The sequence below is a fragment of the Stylophora pistillata genome, chromosome 7 (genome assembly GCF_964205215.1).
Source record: "Stylophora pistillata chromosome 7, jaStyPist1.2, whole genome shotgun sequence".
NCBI lineage: Eukaryota > Metazoa > Cnidaria > Anthozoa > Scleractinia > Pocilloporidae > Stylophora > Stylophora pistillata.
Window position 1 is genome coordinate 28,599,328 of NC_142525.1, and position 20,392 is coordinate 28,619,719.

Below are 20,392 nucleotides of genomic sequence, written 5' to 3' on the forward strand. Positions count from 1 at the left end.
CAGTACTAAATTAGTTGATTGAATAGCTTTCGTTGATACTGTGGAAATTAAGAGTATCGCTCTGAAAGATAAATTTTTGTTCTAGAGCGAACTGCGTACTGAGATGTAGGTAAAGGTCGCAGACTGCCATATGCTGCTTAGAATGACACAAAGTAAGTTCGCTGATGTGAGAATGCTGTGACTTTGTTTCAGGTGTCCGCTTATGACATCAGTTGCCCACAGCGAGGACCGCTCTTCAGAATTCCGGTAACAGTCATTATACCCAACAGGTATGTTGTCGGGTGACAAGATGGAGCGATTTGAAAAAAATTAGCGACGGAATTTACACAGCTTACTCTAAACGAGAAGTCTAGAGGACTTATGCGATACTTAACGCATCAGGGATAGGTGAAGGTGATTCTAAACAATAATTCGCTCTCAGTTTAAAATCAATCGAGGAAAGCTCGGTCAGTACCTTCAGTAAGAGACCTTGTGTCCTGTTAGAGGGAGTAATGAACTGCGATCTTGCTGTAGATACTTTCAAAAAGCAGCGCAATGTTTTTTCTCTTCCAGTGTTAGTAATGTGAACCATTTTGTGCACGACTTCGAAGATGTTAAGTTCAAACCCGGACAGGTACACAGGAGTTTTGTTCATGTCCCAGAAGGAGCAACGTGGGCGGGTAAGTAACAAAAACCAAGAGAAAGAAGGAAATTTGTTCACATGTTTCATTAAGAAACCCTTTACAGTAGTTGATTGATTTGTCAATCTCATCTCCAGTTCGCTGGATGTGTTGACACTGTAAAGAGGAATTTCATATCCATCACTTCTGGTGGGTTAAGCAGCTTTTAATAAGCTTTTTTTTTTTTTTATTAAAAGAATTTTCAGCTCTTTCACTTGAACAAGAAGTCAGTGGCCGCTTTCTTCTCCATGCCGTTCAGTTGTCACCTCTCTCGTCCTTTAAGGAACACGAGTTCTTCCAATTTTTTATCCTTGCACCGCTGAGCGAGAAAACCCTTAGTTTTGCAGTAAAGGTAAGAGTTGTTTTGATATTGAAACGGTAGATAGAGTGCGTTTCAATCGAGTTTCAAAAGGCCGGCTTTTTAAACAATGTATAGCCGTTGTTTAACACTACCGCGTTATAAGCCATCCCATCGTTATTTATACCGAACCTTTTATTTGAACATTTGTTTTTGTGAGCAGTGTCAAGAGGGCCGAAAACCAATAGCGGAAGAAAAATTTATTTCGTTAAATCAATCTTCTGATAGAGAATACCTGAGACCCACTGCTTGCGAAAAACCGCGATTTGACCTCGCGTAAAGTAACCGGCCTATAAACTTTAAACTAAGATATTAAAAGCAGCCAGGCAGAAAAAAGTATTAGGCCAGTGACATGTGGTATTTTGATTTGTCTGTGAAAAACGTATGTTGTTGTTTTTTTTATGGAAAGTTTGATTTGATTTATGGAAAGAAGCTTAGCCACTGAAGGCAAACTGAGAAAGTAAAGTATGTAAGAACACGTGACCAGTGGAAGTGGCGGGGAATTGCGACCATTGGCAATCACGCTAAAAATGTATAACTTGAAATAAGCGCGGTTAAACGCGCGTGAAAACATGAGTAAGACCAACCGATGAGTTAGTGTGGTTATAACTTTTTGTTTGGTAACCCTGTGTTTTCGTTTTTCTTTGGTAACCCTGTGTTTCCGTTTTTCTTTTTCCTTTTCTAAGGGTGGTGAGACCTTAGAGTTGTGCACAGCAAGATGGTGGGCAAGTCTAGGGGAGTGCGCCGTCAAGAGAAGTGTCACGTTTCATGGAGTTAATCCCAGTGAAAAGAGCATAACACTGGTAGCTATACAATTTTTTTAGTTTTTCACGCTCTAGTTTGTTCAAAATTTGTTTTATCGCTCTGCAAGTTGTACAAAATTCGAGTTTATTTTGGATTTAGTTTTTGTTCCGTCAACTGGCTCAATGGAGACGGGACTAATGCAAATTAAAACACCACGCGTAGTCGCCTGGCTATTTTTGTGAGACTTGGGAAAACAGAACTGAGAGTGGTCCGAGAATGTCGAAGTGCATATTGCACGTTAACATCTACCTTCCTGGTCAAGTCTAAATGTGATATTTACTTTGTGGAACGTATGGATGGTACTACACGTGGAAATTTTTGGGGAAGGAATAAAAGACGATCGGCAGAATTGCCAAGCTGAAATACCAAGACATTAGTTTGAGGAGTCTCAGTTGCGGCGGGCTCCACGTGTGCATCAAATTTCCAGCGATGTGATGATGGAAAACTGATTCTGTTCTTTGCCCTGTGCTAAAAAATGTTTTCTCTGAAAAAGGAAATCATCCTAAGACTTAACTCGACATTTTTTGTCGCTTACTGTAAATTTACTATTGGCGTTGTATTGTGCCTTGCGTATCAACCCCTCTACTTGGATGCAGTACGGCAAATTTGGCAGTAGTATACTGAAATAGGATCACGGCTTTTCTGAAATTCATGAATTTAAGAATGATGTGTTTTGTCGGTGTCAGCTTTGGAAACTTTCGTAGGGACCTGAGTTTTTCCATTTTCTGAACTTGCCACAAGTCTTAGTCGACGTAAAATTAAGCTGGAGGGGGGCCTCGTCCTCCATTGTTTTCAAACATCTTGAGCTCACGAAGCGCATGAAGCGCAAAGAACCATGGGAACTGTGCCTTTCCTCAGTCCCTTGCGCGCCCATCTTTTTTCAGCGGAGAGACGACGGGTCATGGAGCAGTAAATTACGTCAGACAACACAGCGGTCAAACATTGCGCATGGACAGGGGTCTAACAACAGTAAGAAGGATATACCAACGCGTATCTAGCGTAAAATGAGGAGGAAAAGGTTAAATTTCCAACTACTCCAATACATTAAGACTTTTGAAGAAAGGTTAAATATTGGGCTTGTTTTATTGTGAGATTTCCCAAATGTTTTTAAACGCAGATGCTTTGTTTCGGCTACGAAGGCAAATGACAGAAACATTTTCTACCCTTGCTGCACTGTTTTTCCCGATTTACTCTCCGCGATAGACACAGACATGCTTTCGTCACAAACATTTTATTTGGCTCTGGTTCTTCCTTTTTTCACACATTTCCCTCGGTATTTACCGACAACTCCACCATGAACACAACAAAGAATAACTACAGCCAACACGACCATTTACGGACGGCTTCATTCCGGTGCTGTGCAAAGTGTGAAAACAGTATGAGTGTAAAATAGTACATAGTAAGGAAAGTTTAGATCGACAATGTGTATAAGACTCGGCCTCATAAACTTCGAACCTTCCATAAGAAACGTCTCACGCGAGTTCTCTTTTTTTTACAATGGCAAATTATCTATGCAGCTTTAATGTAAGTGGGCATGTGCAACCGTTTGATCTCAGTCATTTGACAGCAGTGGTGATCTCTGTTCGAAATGTTATAAAATAGTGTATTATTTGACGTCTGTCGAAAGGAAAATTTTGGGAACTTAACCAAAATGAGTCCAATTTCCCATAAGATATGTGCTTGGACGCCGGCCTAAGAAAAAAATCTTGGGTGAGTAAATCAAATCGAGGCTTACCGGTATGATTCAGTCAGGTCATATAAGAAAAACGATCAAAAGCTTTCAAGAAATCCTTATTTATTGTGAGTGTTTGTATTGTTTCAATACAGTTATCTTCAAGCTAGCAGATGATGATATCACGTACCACTTTTGGTGTTATTGATTTCGCGACATCTCATTTTTATTGTCTCGACCGAGCTATGAAATTTCTTCGTTTGTCATTACTGGTAGTGGTGAATGTGTTTTATTTAACAAATGGTAAACACCACAGCGTACACTATTGAGTTGTGGATGCACGCGGGAGGTTGCTAAGCACGAAAGAAGCGTAAGAGTCACTCGAGGCGATAGCCGAGAGCGACTCTAGCTTCTTGAGTGCTTAGCAAACCTCCCAAGTGCATCCATAACTCAATAGTGTACGCTGTGGTGTTTACCATTTGTTTTATAACATAACATAGATACATTGTAGCTAAGGAGTTCCCTTTTATTTAAAAAATCTTACGCGACCAGAAAAAACAAGCGCGCGCGGAAAAATAGTCTTTGCATTTGCTCACGTCAGCAGCGTACACCCATGGGCAAATGGGGGACGCTAAATTGACCAATCAGAGCGCGCGCTTTACTTTGGTTATGTTATAATAACTTTTTTAAGTACTCATGTCGTTCATTCTCCTGACAACATTACAATGATCCGTGAATTGTCATTATTCTGGTTGATTAACAAATCAATTTTATTTGTAGCATTAGAAATAATGTATTCGCACACTCACCAAGTCGAAATATAACACGATTAATTGGCTTTCAAGAAAGATGGCTTTATTACGCGAAACATGTCACTCAGGCCTTAAACATTTTCATAATTGTCTTCAGACGGATTACCCTTAAAAGGAAATATTTCAGAAAGATCTTCCGGCCTCAAATCAAACTTCTTGAGCAGCTGTTAAAAACGGTTTGTTTCTAGTGCCTAGGACCATCACGTTAGTTCGAAGAGAAATCTATTTCAGAAAGCAATAATACCTACTCCAGAGGAAATTGCCGTAGCATAGAGTTATACTGCATATTGATTGCATGAAGTGTGATCGAGTGGAATTACAGTACACCTGCTAAACACGATGAACGGATCCTTTTGTGTAGTGATTCACCAATACCTTCCCACTTCTTCCGACTTAAAAGGACTTCGTTCAACTTTCATTGCTAACTGTGTCTTCAATAGTTTTCTTACCTATACCGCCATCATGTGGAACATAATAACAATATATGCGGTACGAAAAGCTTCATCTTTGCCAAAGACTTTGAGAACATTTTTGCTGAGCCTCGCTGTTTCCGATGTCGGTGTTGGTTTGTTTGTTCAGCCATTTTACACTTCAGTTCTCGTCAACTTGTTACAACTAAACCATCTAGGCTGTAACACTTACCTAATTCTGAATGTTTTTGGCCATCTGTTTTCATGTGCGTCGTTCCTGGGTGTTGTAGCTGTTAGTGTGGACAGATTCCTCGCTGTTCATCTTCATCTAAGATACCCGGAGCTTGTGACTTTCGAACGTGTTGTTGCCTTGGTGATCTCGATATGGACATTTAGTACATTTCTGTCTCTTTTGAATTTGTGGGGGTCTATGTCTATTCGGAGTTATATTGTTTCCGCTGCTGCAACGATTAGTTTTATTCTCATTTTGGTGGTGTACACCAGAATGTACTTAATGATCCGACGCCACAAGAATCAGATTTGTTCCTTGCTAGTACAAGAAGTACCTCAGCATGCCGAAATGATAAATTTTGCGGGCCTCATTAAACATACTGTTGGTGTGTTCTATGTATGCCTTGTCTTCTTAGCGTGTTATTTGCCATACTTTATATATATAGCTGTTATTAAGATTAAAGGCATGAGTACCTCTTTAAGGAAATTTCATCTTTTTTCACTGACCGTTGTCTTTCTGAACTCATCATTAAATCCTGTCATTTACTGCTGGAAGATGAGACACATTCGACGCGCTGTCATGGACATATTGCGGAATATGTCTTGGCGTAGAAACCAGCCATCTCGCTCATACTACAATCGGTCTTTAAGCTTTGTCCGTGTTGACCACTGAACTTTTATTCTTTGATGAACAAGGATGACACGCAGTCTGTTTTCGCGGAGTTAATGACAAAAGACGAGAATTTACTTTAAAACTGCCGAGTGGAAGAACTTCGCAGGGACGATAGTGTACTTCCAATTTTTAATGAAGTCCTGTATAAGTAAATCGTACACACAGCTCTGGATGTGTAGAGTCTTTATAAAAATTTAGCTTGTGTACTCTTTAATAGACAAACATTGGAATTATAGTTGTAAGTTATGGACGCACCAATAACTTCAAGAAAGCAGGCAATTCTGAGCGCTTCAAGATTTTCGTCGGTCTTCGAAATCATGATGGAACCAGTAAAACAAAGAAATATTGAACGTTCTTAACAAAGAACTTTGCAAAATTGAGTGGTTCTGTTATCTCGTTTCAATGATGTGGCCTACCAGCAACATGTAGTATTAATGGGAAACTTAAGTGAAATCCTTTGAGTAAATATCGAATTTATTGCCATTCTTCCATTTGTGTGAGTTACATATTTATATGCACATAATAGTAGGAAATCATACTTCGCCTTCTCGAATAACAAATAACACGCGGACTTCCGTGTTTAATTCCTTTGTTGTTCATCAAAAATGTTTCTTCTTGGAGTCCGTATCAGCAATAGATCCGCTAAGCACTGGTCTCTACAAAATGAAACAACGAACGCTACTGCAAGCCGGGTCGTTGTTTTTAAACATCAGACTTTTAACAGACAGATATTTTTATTGAACAATAAAAAATTGCGATAAAACATTTCTTAAAATCATTTTAAGATTAAAAAATTGCCAAAAGAAGACGACGTTTCTACGTTAGCTAAACGTCATTATCAAGTCAAAATGTGTTTGTGAGTTTCAGTCTATAAATACTAAACAAAACAATAGCTAATGAAAAGCTGTAACGTGAGAAAAAGATGATTAAAAAATATTCAACAAAAAGTTTCGCACGTATGGAGTCCGTCTGGATGTTTAAATTAGGCTTAAGATTCTTGATAAGGAGAATTTCAAATACTAAACAATCAAATTTGCTCTGGCACTTTCTTAAAACTGTGAATTGGTTTTCTTTCAAGAGGTTGTTGTTACCGTGAGTTTCTAAGAAATGTCTACCGATTGCCGAATTTTTGTGCTCAGCAATGCGTTGATGAAGGTGTCGGGCTGTGTATCCGACATAATCCGCATCACACAGATCACACAAAAAACCTTTTTATAGTGTTAAAAGGGCAAAGTACAAATTCGCAGGCCTCGTTTCCAATAGTCTAACTTATTTGTATATACCACAAATGCGCAGCTGTTAGACATTTTTGCCTTTTTCTACTTTTGCTACAGCAAACATCAAAGGTCTGCAGAGTGGATGTCAAACCTGTTCTGAGGGAGGAACAAATTAACCCGTCTGTATCACTCAAAACACATGCACAGTCACTCAGGTACTTGGTTTCCAAGATTCCTATGAATTAGGTTTACGTGACTTATTTTGCTTGTAGGAGGTTGCGCGATAACGTGGCGTCAAGCTAGGAAGATTGGCCTGACTTCCGGACGTGGAATGAAGTTCTTTGCGTGCATGGACTAACTATTTTCCACTTTCTTCCAGACCTTCAGAATATAAGATCAACGCGCTTGGTTCGAGAGATGTCTTACCAAATGGACGGCAAATTTTCGCCTTAACTCTCACTTATAATTTCCATCAGGTACTTCTTTGAAAGCGCAACTAAATATTCCTTCTTTTGTTTACAATATTATATGTCAAGCTGCCTATGATATCCTGGATGCGTTCCTTCTTTAAACTAAGGATTCCACATTCCTGTTTGACCTGTTTTGTGCTGTTTTTAGTCCAAAGCCGGTGAATTGAGCCTAATACTAAATACCTAGCTGACACGTGTTAAGTTCAAAGCAATTTATTGGACTCTCGATTTTTCATACCTGTCTGACTTGTTTTATCCTGGTTTCTAAGTCCAAAAGCGGCTGAAGTGAGTGTTAATGTTACACACCTGTCTGACTTATTTTATCCTGTTTTTTTTTTTTAGTCCAAAGCGGGTGAAGTGAGTGTCGATGTTACGTACCTGTCTGACCTGTTATACGAGTCTGAATACGAGTCTCAGCTGTGGATGATTTTCGACTCTAATAAAAGGCTGTTGGGAAGCGGAGATGCATTTCCTGACCGGGTAAGGAGAGGTTGGTTTTTACATCCTATCTAGGTTGAGTTGTCAACTGGTTAAGAACAACTTTTGAGTCCACCAAGTTTTCTGTAGCTTAGTGATAGAGCATCGGACCGCGAAATTCAAGGGTCTGAGCCTCGAATCTAGAAAAATAATTTACTTCGTCCTTTAACCCTTTAGTTCACATGGGTGACCAAAACAGAACTTCTCCTTGCAATATCTACACAATAGTAAGCAGATACGTGACGAGAATTGAAAAAAAAGCATGAGAGAATCATTAGTTGATCCAATACCAAAATCTCTGAACTGGCATCCTAAGAATTGTAGGACAGACAGTAAGGGGAATTACTCAGGAGACCTGGGGAGTGAAAGGGTTAATATATAATTTTTGTGTGAACTTTAATTAGATTGAAAAAATTCCGCGACTGATTGGCTTGAGGGAATGGCGTGGCTCCTCAAAATTCATCTTTCTGACCAGCGTTCTCATTCCTTTTACTTGAACGTTCATTCTTTGTAGTACTCCGTCAAGTTAGAAAAGGGAGATTACGTGCTTAAGCTTCAGGTAAGATGACATTAGTCCTGAAATTATATGCGCGTGCGGAAGATCACACAGGTGTTGCTTTCGCGAGCGAGTCTTAGTCGCGTTTTTTCCGAGGTCGTGAGATTCAGACTTCATTGGCTCAGTTTGAATTTGCAGGTTGCTTTTGTTAAGAGGGAGTTGGGAGGGGGGTGTTTATCGACAGATCTTGGGGAGGGACTGAGGAGAATAATGGGGGAAGATAGATCTCCCCTTAATTTTTGAACCAAAACCAAGGCTTGTGGGGGTGAAACACTGAGTTGCTTCGTTTTGCCCAGGGAGACAAGGCGGACGACAAAGCTGTGCTCCTTTTTTCAGGGTTTCCACTCCCCCCTCCCCTCCCCTCCCCTCCCCTTTCATCGTGATCTGAATCTACCATCGATATCCCTCAAGGTGAAGGAAAACGAAACAAACAAAAAAAAAAAACCACTGAATTTCGCTCCCTCTTGCTCTCCTTTGTTTTTTTTTTATTATCCGATGGCAACCTACATGAAAAATATTTAAGAGGATTATTGAGTCATTTTGAGTCGCACAAAATTTCTTACTTTTTTCATTGTTTGTACTCACCGTCGTCAGGTTCGACATGATAACAAGGATCAACTTGAGAAATTGAAAGACACCGTGGTCTTAATAGAACAGAAACTTTCGCCCGCTATCACACTGGACACACACTCGTCACGTCTCGCCGCTATGAAATCCAGCAAGTTCAGTTCGTGCACTCAGAGGCCAGGCTCTTGTTGTCCTGTTTACATAACGCCTCCAGCGGATGATAAGTAAGTAACCACGCATTTCTTGAATTCTACAACTACAACCTCGGTCTCAAGCGCCGGAACATTTTGCTATTCGTGATTTCTGCCTCTCTCCCAACCCCCCGTGCAATGTTGAATGAGTACTTTGCGTTACAGAAGATTGCATTCTAAGTATTTCCAAGGTTGAAAAAGAGAATGCGGTTGTACGCCTTAGGTCCAAATTGGAAGTTTTCACGATTTAGCAAACAAAAATTTGTCCAAGATTGTTGATTGTAAAATAGGGGAGCAAACAGAGATATTAAATTCTTCAATGAGCCATTTCAAATAATCCGAATTTACTTTGGTTTTTCCTAACCTCGTCATATGATTGGCCAAGAAAGCTCGTGCCTTCCTCTCAAACAATTTGTGCTGAAACTAAAACCAATCGCGACTTGATCAATTTAGGTCTTCTTTTTCCTTGAGTTCTCATTGGCTGCACGTGATGTATTCCTTCCATCTGATTGGCTGTTGACATTTCTCTAGCTTCCGATTTGAGGACGCTCAGTTAAGAATCTCTATAGGTTTAAGGCCTCTGGAATGCCTCTTCAGCTATACAGACTCAAGGTAACATGTCTTGCGTGATTGCCATTACTCGCACTCCGCTTGTTGCCTGATAAAACGCTGATGAAAGGGAAGAAGCCATACTTCAAGCCGCTCAATTCTACGGACACCTGAATAAACTCTGGGCGATGGGAGCCCTCTGGCTTGTTATTAGACTTTACCTTTCTTATCCAGGAAAACTTGAAACACAATATCCGGTAGTTTTATCGTTCCAAATGTTCTCGCAGTTCTAGTTGTTTACCTACTTTGGCCTACATGAGATCTTAAAAATTTTGATATTTTTCCTATACGACACAGGATTCCCAAAGTTGCCAAACATGGTCACATTCTTAAGGGGACAATTTCATACGTGAAGAGTGAGACTGGAAAAAAAGCGGTAAGAGAGAGTTTTTTTGTGCGTTTTCGCCAGAAAAAAAAAATCCGTGCAGGTGAGCTGTTTTTTAAAGAAATTTGTTGCTCCAATTAAAGAAATTGCAGTTCAATAAAAAGGAAATTCAGATACGTATTCGCGATTTGAATAAACTTGCATATATTATGGTGTTTCACTTGTTATGCTTGCTAGTAAAAGGGTTTCCGCCAGTCGAGCCCGTTTCCGTCGAGTACTCGTTGGATTATCGGAGGATGAATCGACCATTTTTGTCCAATCAGAAAGAAACACGAGCACTCTGAACTCCGTCATTGAACTGATCGTCACATGCTTACGTCGATAAAATCAAAACTGAAATACCACGGATGCATTTTGTAGAAATGTCTTCCTTTTTGGAAAAATGTTTAGGATTTCATCAAAAAAAAAAAAAAAAAAAAAGGAAGTTACACAAATGAAATAGTTATGAAAGTGAAGCATGAGAAAGTTCCATTAGCTGACGATGGTTGTTCTGTTCGTAATTTTCAAAGTGCCAGTTTTTTGGTTGTCATATTTTTAAACTTCTCAATTTTATTTATTATAGTGCACTTACCCAGTTCAGTACGTTGTTCCGGCCGCACCCAGTAAGCAAAATAGCAAAGCAGCGACCACAAAACCGGAAGAAAAAGAGGTTCGTCTAAGGGTAGACTACGAGTAGTTGTGCCTTTTTGGCGATGTCCGTCTCCCGAGTCCCAAAAATCAGCAAAAAAAATTGATGCCAGCGCGCTGGGTAGAACTCTGGAAGTGAGGCAAGCGAAGAGTAGGGTCCCTAATTTGCGTGCGCCTCTCTCCCAGACTTCCACCGAAAAGGAGGGACTGCTTGTACTCTATTCTAAGGAAGGAAAATGGGAAATAATGGGAAATACTCAAATTCTCAAGAGATTCCCAAGAAGCACAAAATATGACGTAACATTCTCGATTTGTCCTCACCGATCTCCTCTATTTTTATGGCATTCAAGGAAGATGACTTTCTGTGAAGGAAATGCCCCCCCCCCCACCCCACTCATGATCATGTCTTACGTTTTCGTTCGATTAGCTAGCTTTTATCAACGTTTTGTACAAATTTTTCAGGTGAAACAACAGTTTGAGGAGGCAATGAGAGACTTTAAAATCTCCTGGATACCAAAGTAAGTCAGCCCTTTTTAATCATTCCTATTTTGTGTGCTTTTGACCTCAATACAGCTCATGTACAGATAACGTCAAGTTCGACTTTTCTTCCTGTACATTTTTATGTTAATGTACCAGCTAGAGTACATAAAGCTGGTTGAGATAACTAGTCTATAAGTCGTTGATATTGGTGCTCTGTTTGTATGTCTCCAAACTGTTCTATGCTTTTGGTTTTTTAATATAATTTTGTTTTGTTATTTTTTTCTTTTTCTTTTCAGACTTGGTGATCTAAATTTGTACGACGAGCTTGCGGAGCAGTATTCTGATCATTTACCGTTACATGTAGCAAGACTCCATTTCCTAGATAATTCCAAGGTAATTCTGATATCAGCTGATTTTACATTTTCGTTATAACCTTAGAACTTGCTTTTAACGAATAGAGCAGTGTCTTGGTCATGGAGTCTTTCTTAACTGCGTCCTGATTCAGAAGGTCCTTTTACACTGTCGTTCTATCTGTGGATCTTTGCGTTGTACTGTGTTACCTGAGAGATATCTTTGATTTGTGCTTTCTTAAGCAAAACAGAAGCATGCATGCGACTTGTACCAATAATAGGTACCGTAGAATTTTACCTGCGTCTTTTATCGTTCCCAAAGGATAGACTTCAGAGGCTTCCACAAGTCACAGCTGCAGCGGAAAAAGTCATACAAATGGTGAGAATGCCGAATAAGTTGACGGAGAGTCACACCTGTACAGAAGGATTTCGTACCGATATCATACCTCCATTTTTTCAGTATATAAACACACACGCACAACCCACAATTCCTCTTTTCGCTCAGACGAAGAGCTAGCGCTCGAAACATCCGCTAAAGAAACTTTTTGTGTTGGCCAATTTACATTCTTAACTCAGTTGATACCAAAACAAATTCTCTTGTAATACCCCCCACTGACGCAGCACCACAATTTCTTTACAAACATTCCCCCTTTATAAGTTTCTGACTGTTAAGAGAACGTCTGACCGACTAACTGACTGACTGTTATACTGACTGAATGACTGTCTGTCTGTCTGACTGACTGTCTATTTGACTGACCGACAGACTGTCTGACTGACTGACTGTTTGTCTGATTGACTGACTGTCTGTCCGACTGACTGACAGACTGTCTGACTGACTGACTGACTGACAAACTGTCTGTCTGACTGACTGACGGACTGACTGACATACTGACAGACTGACTGACTGACAGACTGACTGACTGACTAACAGACTGACTGACAGACTGACTGACTGACTAACAGACTGACTGACGGACTGACTGACATACTGACTGACTGACAGACTGTCTGACTGGCTGAATCATGTAGTTATGATACCGAATGGTGACTCATTCTATTATCCGTGCGAGACTGACACATTTTTTTCAACTTCTCGCGTTCAGATAGACCTTGTTGAGTTGTCAAGTTATTACGGTATGAAGACCGACCCGCGGCCAGACGCCGCTAACATCAAGAGGTATTGAGTCTGAACCTGTTATATTTGATACCTCCAGCACAATTCAACGTTTTGATTAGAGTGTTTTTTCGATTGACTGTCGTAAAACCAAAAACTAACTCCTCCCCTCCCTCCCATTTAACAAATGGTAAACACCACAGCGTACACTATTGAGTTATGGATGCACTTGGGAGGTTTGCTAAGCACGAGAGAAGCGTAAGAGTCGCTCGAGGCGATAGCCGAGAGCGACTCTAGCTTCTTGAGTGCTTAGCAAACCTCCCAAGTGCATCCATAACTCAATAGTGTACGCTGTGGTGTTTACCATTTGTTTTATAACATAACATTGATACATTGTAGCTAAAGAGTTCCCTTTTATTTAACAAATCTTACGTGACCAGAAAAAACAAGCGCGCGCGGAAAAATAGTCTTTGCATTTGCTCACATCAGCAGCGTACACCCATGGGCAAATGGGGGACGCTAAATTGACCAATCAGAGCGCGCGCTTTACTTTGGTTGTGTTATAATTATAGTTCTGTATAAACTGGAACCAAATTATTCGGCAGATCCTTTGTCCTTACTAATTGCTTGTCACTTTTATGATTCAATAGTGAGAAAGACAGTCAAAAAGCTACATTAGTAGACGCACTGAGTCGTAAGGTAAGTGTTTCTTCCAAGAGAGCGCCTCTTTCGGTCCTTATATCAATTTTATTTTAGGGTCAATGGAAAGCTTATTTCAAACTAGTTTTTGGCTAGGAATGGGTAGTAGATGCATGGGTAATGGCATTGAAGAAGATAGACTGTTATGGTTCGCTTGTTTTGTTATTCACTCTGGAGGCGCTGTAGTCAGAAAGCTTTTTTTTTTTCAACAACCTGAAAGTTTTTTTCTATTTAGGGAATAGCTCTTGCTGACCAGATACTGGGAAAATCCTCAGACACTTCCGACAACAGGGAGCCCCAAGGTAAAACAAAATCAAATCCTTGCCTCTGTTAACCCTCTCCCTCCCAAGATCTCCTTAGTAATTCTCCTTACTGTCTGCCATATAATTCTTATGATGCTAGTTTGGAGAATTTGGCATTGGGTCAATTGATAATCCCTTGATTGACTTTTTTCTTTATTCTTATCACATGTCTGCTTGATTTTGTTGAGAAAAATATCGTTTTGGTCACTCGTGGGATTTTAAGGGTTAATCGTATTTATTTAAGTGAAGTTTGAACTCGACAAAGTCCATGTCACTTTTTCAAAACGTCTGTCATTTTCGATCGCTAGACGAAGGAGAGGCCAGTAGTTCGGATGAGCAGGCGGAGACAGAGGAAGCAATCTGTAAGTGCAGAATCTTTGTGCAGCCATGTTACTATAATGCTTTCCATCATGATCTCAAGTCACCTAGTTCTCGGTGATCATCTGATCTTCTACCCAGTTCCAGTAAAAGACGCATTTCCCGGATATCTTGTATTTGGTGTTGCGTGTGGTCAGAATTTCAAGTTACAATCTCTGCTAATCTTGCCGAAGATTGTGCACAACTTAATCCAATTTAAGTCATTGTTTTCAGTAGTTGCTCAACGAATCCTCAGCTAAGGTTCCAGCTTATTATTACGAAAGTGCGCTTACATAGTCGATTTCTTCTGGACAATTTTTTTCCATTATGAACAATTTGCATTTTTCTCCTTTCGTTAGATGGAAAACTTAACGAGACTTTCAACGAGCTTGTTAAGTGGATCGACGTTTTAGACTCCAAGGTAGGTCCTCGCCAAATACATTTTTGTCTTGATCTAAAGGTCGTTAATAATCTTTGATTGATTGATTAATTAACTTCCTTTTAAAATTGAATCAATCTCACTCCAACTGCTTTTTTTTAAAGCCATCTTTATCAGTTCATTGTAATTCAAGGCCTCTTCACCAAGCACGGTAACTGGGAAAAGTTTTGTCTCAAGAGCTCAAAGTGAAAAAAGCGGGAAATTACCCGAAGCGCGGGAAATCGCGAGTGACAGAGTTGTGATTGGTTTTAGTCTTGGATCTGATTGGTTAAGAAAGTGGCGCGAGTTTTCTCGACCAATCACGCAGCGAAGTAAAATAAAACCAAAACAAATCGCTGGTTACTGTCTACACAATAGCCGAGCAAGCGCGGTGAACTGGGATCGTATAAACAGGATCCTTCTAAGGTAACAAGTGTTCTTGTGGATCTTATACTTGATATTGACGAGTGATGCGCACTTCGTTATGTTTAGGCTCTTCCGTTTTACATTCGCCGCGCAGAGGCAATGAAGCTATACGGCCTTGCTCTGAAGGCATCGATAAAACAAAATGGCGATGGCACACCAAACAGGGTAAACGATGACAGGAACATCATGGTAAATAATATCAGCTTTATCTTTCAATGTCATGGGGAAAAAAAAAACACTAGCTTGTCTCCACTAACTCGCAAAGGTTGTTTATTTACTTTTGTGTTTATTGAACGTTTACGCCTAGTATTAAATAGCCCAGTCACAGTGTTATTTTTATTTGTCATATGAAAAGGCAAAAAGTAAAAACTAGCTGGATATAACTCGCATCCAATTGTTCTCTTTTTTTTTAAACCAATTTTTTTTCTTTTTCTGAGTTGCATGAATATTTTGGACGGGTTCTAAGTTTTGGTGGTTTTTGCAGACAGTCCTCGATCAGGAAAATTTTTATAGCAAAGGAAAAAAAAAAGCAAAACAAAGAACGCCGAAAACAAAGACACTTTCAAAAGCATTGCAATCGCTCGACCTTTAATCTGCTGTCGATTGCATTTTAAATTATAACATAACCAAAGTAAAGCGCGCGCTGTGATTGGTCAATTTATCGTCCCCCATTTGCCCATGGGTGTACGCTGCTGACGTGAGCAAATGCAAAGACTATTTTTCCGCGCGCGATTGTTTTTTCTGGTCACGTAAGATTTGTTAAATAAAAGGGAACTCTTTAGCTACAATGTATCAATGTTATTTTATAAAACAAATGGTAAACACCACAGCGTACACTATTGAGTTATGGATGCACTTGGGAGGTTTGCTAAGCACTCAAGAAGCTAGAGTCGCTCTCGGCTATCGCCTCGAGCGACTCTTACGCTTCTTTCGTGCTTAGCAACCTCCCGCGTGCATCCATAACTCAATAGTGTACGCTGTGGTGTTTACCATTTGTTAAATGTAGCCGTCGTTTTGATGACAGTGCCGTAGCTTTCACTAAAATAACAACAAAAAAATTCAATGAGCATGTTTTTGTTTATTTGTGTTTTAGTTGTTCGAGGAGCTTGGTTGGGAACATTGTGCGCGACTCACCAGAGAGAGTCTTCCGGTGAAATATCCCGCCACTTATCAGCCATTTTGATGAACACTTTGCTGTAGCATTTATAATACTATGTTCATTATCATAGGTTTAACTGAATTTAATGCACGCGGGCACGTGCAACACGAAAACTATTGAGTGCACTTACATAATGGACTTCTTTGTATACATGTATGGATAGTGTTGTTTGGACCTTTCACTGTAGTCTCTGGATCTAAATTTAAATTCTCTGAACTGTCTACCATACAATTCTTAAAATGTTTGGAAAGAGAATTTTGTGTTGAATCAGTCAGTGTTACCTGTAGCTGATCGATATTTCTCTTACCTCTTATCGCTTTTCCACCTTGAAGTGGAGTTTTTCATTTTAGGATAAATAACTCACGCGTCGTTCGCGTGAAAAGGTTTAGTATGCTATTTTCAAATGTTGTTAAGTGGATGTAAAACTGCTTAATGAAAAGGTATATTCACAAATGCACCTAATTAAAAAAAAACGTGCTTGTCTCGTTTTCTCCGATATTCTTGAGGTAAGAGTTTTGGTAATACCAACCTAAACAAGTGAAAATCAACTCACGAACAAACGGATTTTTCAACGCTGTTGTGTCGTTATTTTCAGTACAAGATGATTAGATTTAACTAGACTAATACTGTCCCTCCTTTCCAGCGATATGTGTGTCGCGCGAATAAAAAAAAAAAATCGGCAAAATAAAAAAAAAAGAAACATCGATGGTAGCGGGCCGCGTAGAGCTCTGGGAGTGAGGCGCATGAAAAACAGGGTTTCGGGAACGTTAAATCTCTTTCGCCAACTTTTTTTGTACTCGTGCGACGGACTTCGCCAAAAAGGAGGGACTGTCCGATAACGTTCGCTGCCAACTCACGCAAAACTATCTCAATTTTAGTCCGATTGGACATCAAGGTGCGTTCTGTTGTACGTAAGCATTTTAGGTGGGTCGGGTTCATTGGGTTACTGGCGCAAATCTGTTTTTGATTGATTTGGTTGATAATCGTTTTCAACCAGCACCAAGCAAGGTTGATATAGTAAATGGTTTGAACCCGGGGGTAACATGTGAAGGTGTAGTCTGATCGTCCGGGTGAGTGTAGTCCTGAGAAGGACTGTTGTCGGTGGCAGTGACTGACGTTTCGACAACCTGTGCGGAAGTCAACTTGACTCTGATGATGACTTCCGCACAGGTTGTCGAAACGTCAGTCACTGCCACCGACAACAGTCCTTCTCAGGACTACACTCACCCGGACGATCAGACTACACCTTCACAAGGTTGATATAGTTGAAAAGGCATGGGTACTTAGTTGTCTTTTTGCGGCCCTTATAAGTCGTTCCTGGGCTCTAACATCCTCTAGCCGTTGGCAACACTCGCTGTAAACAAAACCAAAACCGACCAATAATGCGTACGCGTTTGATACACTGGCTATGGAAGAAAAAGAAGAAGGAATCTATGTATACGTTATATTATATAAACGAAAAAAAAGAGGTATCCGTTCAGAATCTAAAATACGACAGTCTACCCCATTCGGATTTGTTTGCTTTGATGCCTTCTCAACTCTTCAATCCCTAAGAGTGACCAACATCCAGTTTCTCTTTACATCATCAACCCTAAATCACACACGAGGGTCGCAAGAATAAAGAAAATGACCAGCAACTAAATACGCTCTTGATTGTTGGACAAATTCTCCCTGCGAACAACTTAGAAAATGTATGGAGCACGGTATGGAAAAAATGCATACTGATGTTAGAGTGCAAAGGGTTAAAGTTCCAAAGTGGAAAGGGGCCAACACGAAGGAAACTGGCTGCCATGTTGTCTTCCCTAAACGTGACAGCTCGGATTTTTCAAAACTTTCGTAGCGCACGGTCGCAAGTCCACTGAATTCATTACTAGACATTGACTAATCCCTAAAAGGTGAGGTGAGTCGGTCAGGAAGACTACACGAACCAGGGAACACAAAGAAGCTAAATAACAACTGACGAAAGGGTTCGCGTGACAGCTGCGTGTGCGCGAGTCCCAGTATCCATTCGTGTCCCTGTGAACTACAGAAATTGAGGATACTTGAATAGCTCTCCCAACGAGCTGCCGTGATTCGACCAAAAAAAGTTGGTAAAGTGAATTATTGGGACACTTCAGTCGTCTTTACCGAAAACGATTGTGGTTAACACGGTCGATCAGAGAGAACACGACTCGAGAAATGCGAGGAATTCCTTAACTATTTCACTCCCCAGATCGTTTTAATTAATTCTTCTTACTGTCTGTCATACAGTTCTTTTGTGAGATCCAAACGAATTAAAATTCACCAAGTTACATTGTAGTATAATACATTTTTCATGTAGCGAGTTAAGAAATTATCCTTCCGTTGATTATGTCCCAAACTCTTATTACTTTTCTATATGACAGTGCATCAAAACGTCTATATGATAATTTATTTATCGAGCAACAATAAAATATCTCAAAATTGATCCTCGAGGCTTACCCGAAAGTGTGGTGTTTTACTGGTTGTGTAAACTCATAGTAGTTTTTGGTTTCACTTCCAAAGGCGATCGACGCCTGATTTCTCCCTACACATCGTTAGTAAAAAGAATGTGTTATATATCCAAAGAGGATTGCAAATGTCAACATCCGTCAACACATAGTGTGATATTTAGTTCATTGGAGGGTTTAAACAGTTGCCAATTCAGTTTTCTCACGTTCTGACAACTCTTTCATAGCTTTGATACAAAGCTTCGATTTCTGATTACATAGCTTTGAAGCAATACTCGGTAGTCGACTAAAGGGATATTCCACTCTGAAAACATTTATTCAGCCATGACAAAAGAAAAATATGTATAAGAGCGCTCTGACGCACTCAGCAGTGTCCTAAAATCGAACCAAGAAATCAATAAGTTTTGTCGCTTATAATTACTTTTCCTTTCTCCATTTCAACGTCATTTTTCTACTGTCTTCTTGCTGTATTAGTTTCGCTCCGCAGTCAAGTCCAACCAGACAATGCAGTATACATTTGATGACTTCACTTCGACTCCGCAATTTAAGGCAATACAGTGATGGCCGTGTGTGGATGGACTACATGACTGAGTTTTATTTATGCAAAAAAGACAAAACAAAACAACAACTGGATTGTCAATATTTGTTGTCAACTGACAAGGTTTGTGTATGATAATTACGTGACGAGACAGAGAAAAAGTAAAAAAAAAAAAGGTGCAAATCGAAAAATTAGCAATACAGTTTTCTCTTTGCTTCCTTTTTGATGAACCGATTCACCACGACCATTTATTTTTCTAATTTCCTTTGTATTGTCATCGCTAATATCTCGCGCGTCTTTCACTTCAGCTCTGTTTTGCTGCTTTTTCACTTAAATTTAGTGCAAGCAATTATTTTCTCGTGCTTGCCCGAGCATGCCGTAGAGTACGAAATTAAAAGGTAACAGAAAACCTCTGTCTCGACGAAGAATTAACATCACAATACTTGTTTATCAAGGACGAGTTTATTTCTTATTCAGGACTAGTTCTTTTTTAGATCTTCCCAATAGTGTCGAGCTTTTTGTTCAGTCACTCTTCAATTTAGTCAGCTTCGTTGTTAGAGGTTTTATTTCTACTTTTTCTCAAAAGATGGGAGTAGAATTTTGATAACCTTGGAAGTATATTCTAACATCACTAATTATTGTTTTCGAACGAAGGACTGAAAAGGTGGATTTTAAAACAATACTTAATTATTCAACGATTTAAACTTACTTCATAGAAAGACTGAAGTTCATTCAAGTGCGAAAACACGGGCGTGGATGAATTTCATTTGACAAGTCAAACAACATTTTCTTGAATCGCTCACCCTGCGGTGTGGCACGTTCGCAGATAGAGTAAGACATCGATTTGCTTGTTGTGGGAAGGAAGATGTTTAAGCGATGGAAATTATATAGAAAAACACAACAGGTCTTTCTTTTGTTGAAATAACTACACGAAACTTTTACTGTCGAGAAAATGGTTTGCTGCGAGTTCACTTCCTAAAAATATTTATCTTTTGACAGTGTCACTTATATATTCCAAAACGAGGTTCTCTAAGTTGACTGGCTATCGAGCGTGAAATGGGTTGAGCCTATTTTTGTTTTAAAGAGAGAAAACTATTTTTTTTCCTTTGATTTAAATGCTTGAATGCATTTTACGTAATTAATGCAGTCCGTACCCTGATGTAATATAAAATTGCTACAAATGAAAGTCATGCTAGAAAAAAACGGAAATGTTCGCTCTAAAGGAAAGCTAAAGGAAATATCAGGGACAGTTTTCCCTCCATAACTGCACTGACCAATCATAAGCGGCTAAAATTTTCCCGCGAACGAGGCAGCGAAGTAATGCGTGGAATGTTGCATTTGCGCAGTGCTTTACTATTAGCCA

The 20,392-nt window shown here is 39.7% G+C and overlaps 2 protein-coding genes and 1 long non-coding RNA gene across 5 annotated transcripts in view; 2 read left to right on the plus strand and 1 right to left on the minus strand.

Annotated features, from left to right (window-relative positions):
* LOC111320720 (tripeptidyl-peptidase 2) overlaps positions 1-16,521 on the plus strand; it is a 34,543-nt gene extending 18,022 nt beyond the window's left edge. For 2 of the 3 annotated variants that reach the window (XM_088729140.1, XM_088729142.1), the window contains 21 exons: positions 193-269; positions 553-659; positions 857-1,011; positions 1,704-1,820; positions 6,954-7,051; positions 7,216-7,312; positions 7,649-7,786; positions 8,298-8,342; positions 8,934-9,130; positions 10,004-10,082; positions 10,654-10,740; positions 11,181-11,236; positions 11,495-11,591; positions 11,871-11,927; positions 12,652-12,725; positions 13,313-13,361; positions 13,597-13,663; positions 13,972-14,025; positions 14,380-14,441; positions 14,931-15,053; positions 15,958-16,521. In XM_088729140.1, coding sequence (XP_088585266.1) covers positions 193-269; positions 553-659; positions 857-1,011; positions 1,704-1,820; positions 6,954-7,051; positions 7,216-7,312; positions 7,649-7,786; positions 8,298-8,342; positions 8,934-9,130; positions 10,004-10,082; positions 10,654-10,740; positions 11,181-11,236; positions 11,495-11,591; positions 11,871-11,927; positions 12,652-12,725; positions 13,313-13,361; positions 13,597-13,663; positions 13,972-14,025; positions 14,380-14,441; positions 14,931-15,053; positions 15,958-16,047 — 1,926 coding nt within the window. In that variant the 3' untranslated portion in view covers positions 16,048-16,521. The remainder of the gene's footprint in view (positions 1-192; positions 270-552; positions 660-856; positions 1,012-1,703; positions 1,821-6,953; positions 7,052-7,215; positions 7,313-7,648; positions 7,787-8,297; positions 8,343-8,933; positions 9,131-10,003; positions 10,083-10,653; positions 10,741-11,180; positions 11,237-11,494; positions 11,592-11,870; positions 11,928-12,651; positions 12,726-13,312; positions 13,362-13,596; positions 13,664-13,971; positions 14,026-14,379; positions 14,442-14,930; positions 15,054-15,957) is intronic. The other variant, XM_088729141.1, reaches the window with a different exon arrangement.
* On the plus strand, positions 4,424-6,574 carry LOC148727373 (melanocortin receptor 5-like). The gene has a single exon (XM_088729148.1). It carries the CDS (start codon positions 4,645-4,647, stop codon positions 5,617-5,619), a length of 975 nt encoding a protein of 324 aa, XP_088585274.1. The 5' UTR covers positions 4,424-4,644; the 3' UTR covers positions 5,620-6,574.
* A 2,262-nt stretch (positions 16,522-18,783) lies between the features above and the next one.
* On the minus strand, positions 18,784-20,281 carry LOC148727374 (uncharacterized). Its single transcript, XR_015990180.1, has 2 exons — positions 19,739-20,281; positions 18,784-19,078 (listed from the first exon to the last, which is right to left on the minus strand). It is a non-coding gene; the product is annotated as an uncharacterized LOC148727374 (long non-coding RNA).
* Between the last annotated feature and the right edge of the window lie 111 nt (positions 20,282-20,392).

What these genes read in the sequence shown, in the direction of transcription:
- LOC148727373 (XM_088729148.1), top strand. Translation starts at nt 4,645, where the DNA reads ATGAACGGATCCTTTTGTGTAGTGATTCACCAATACCTTCCCACTTCT.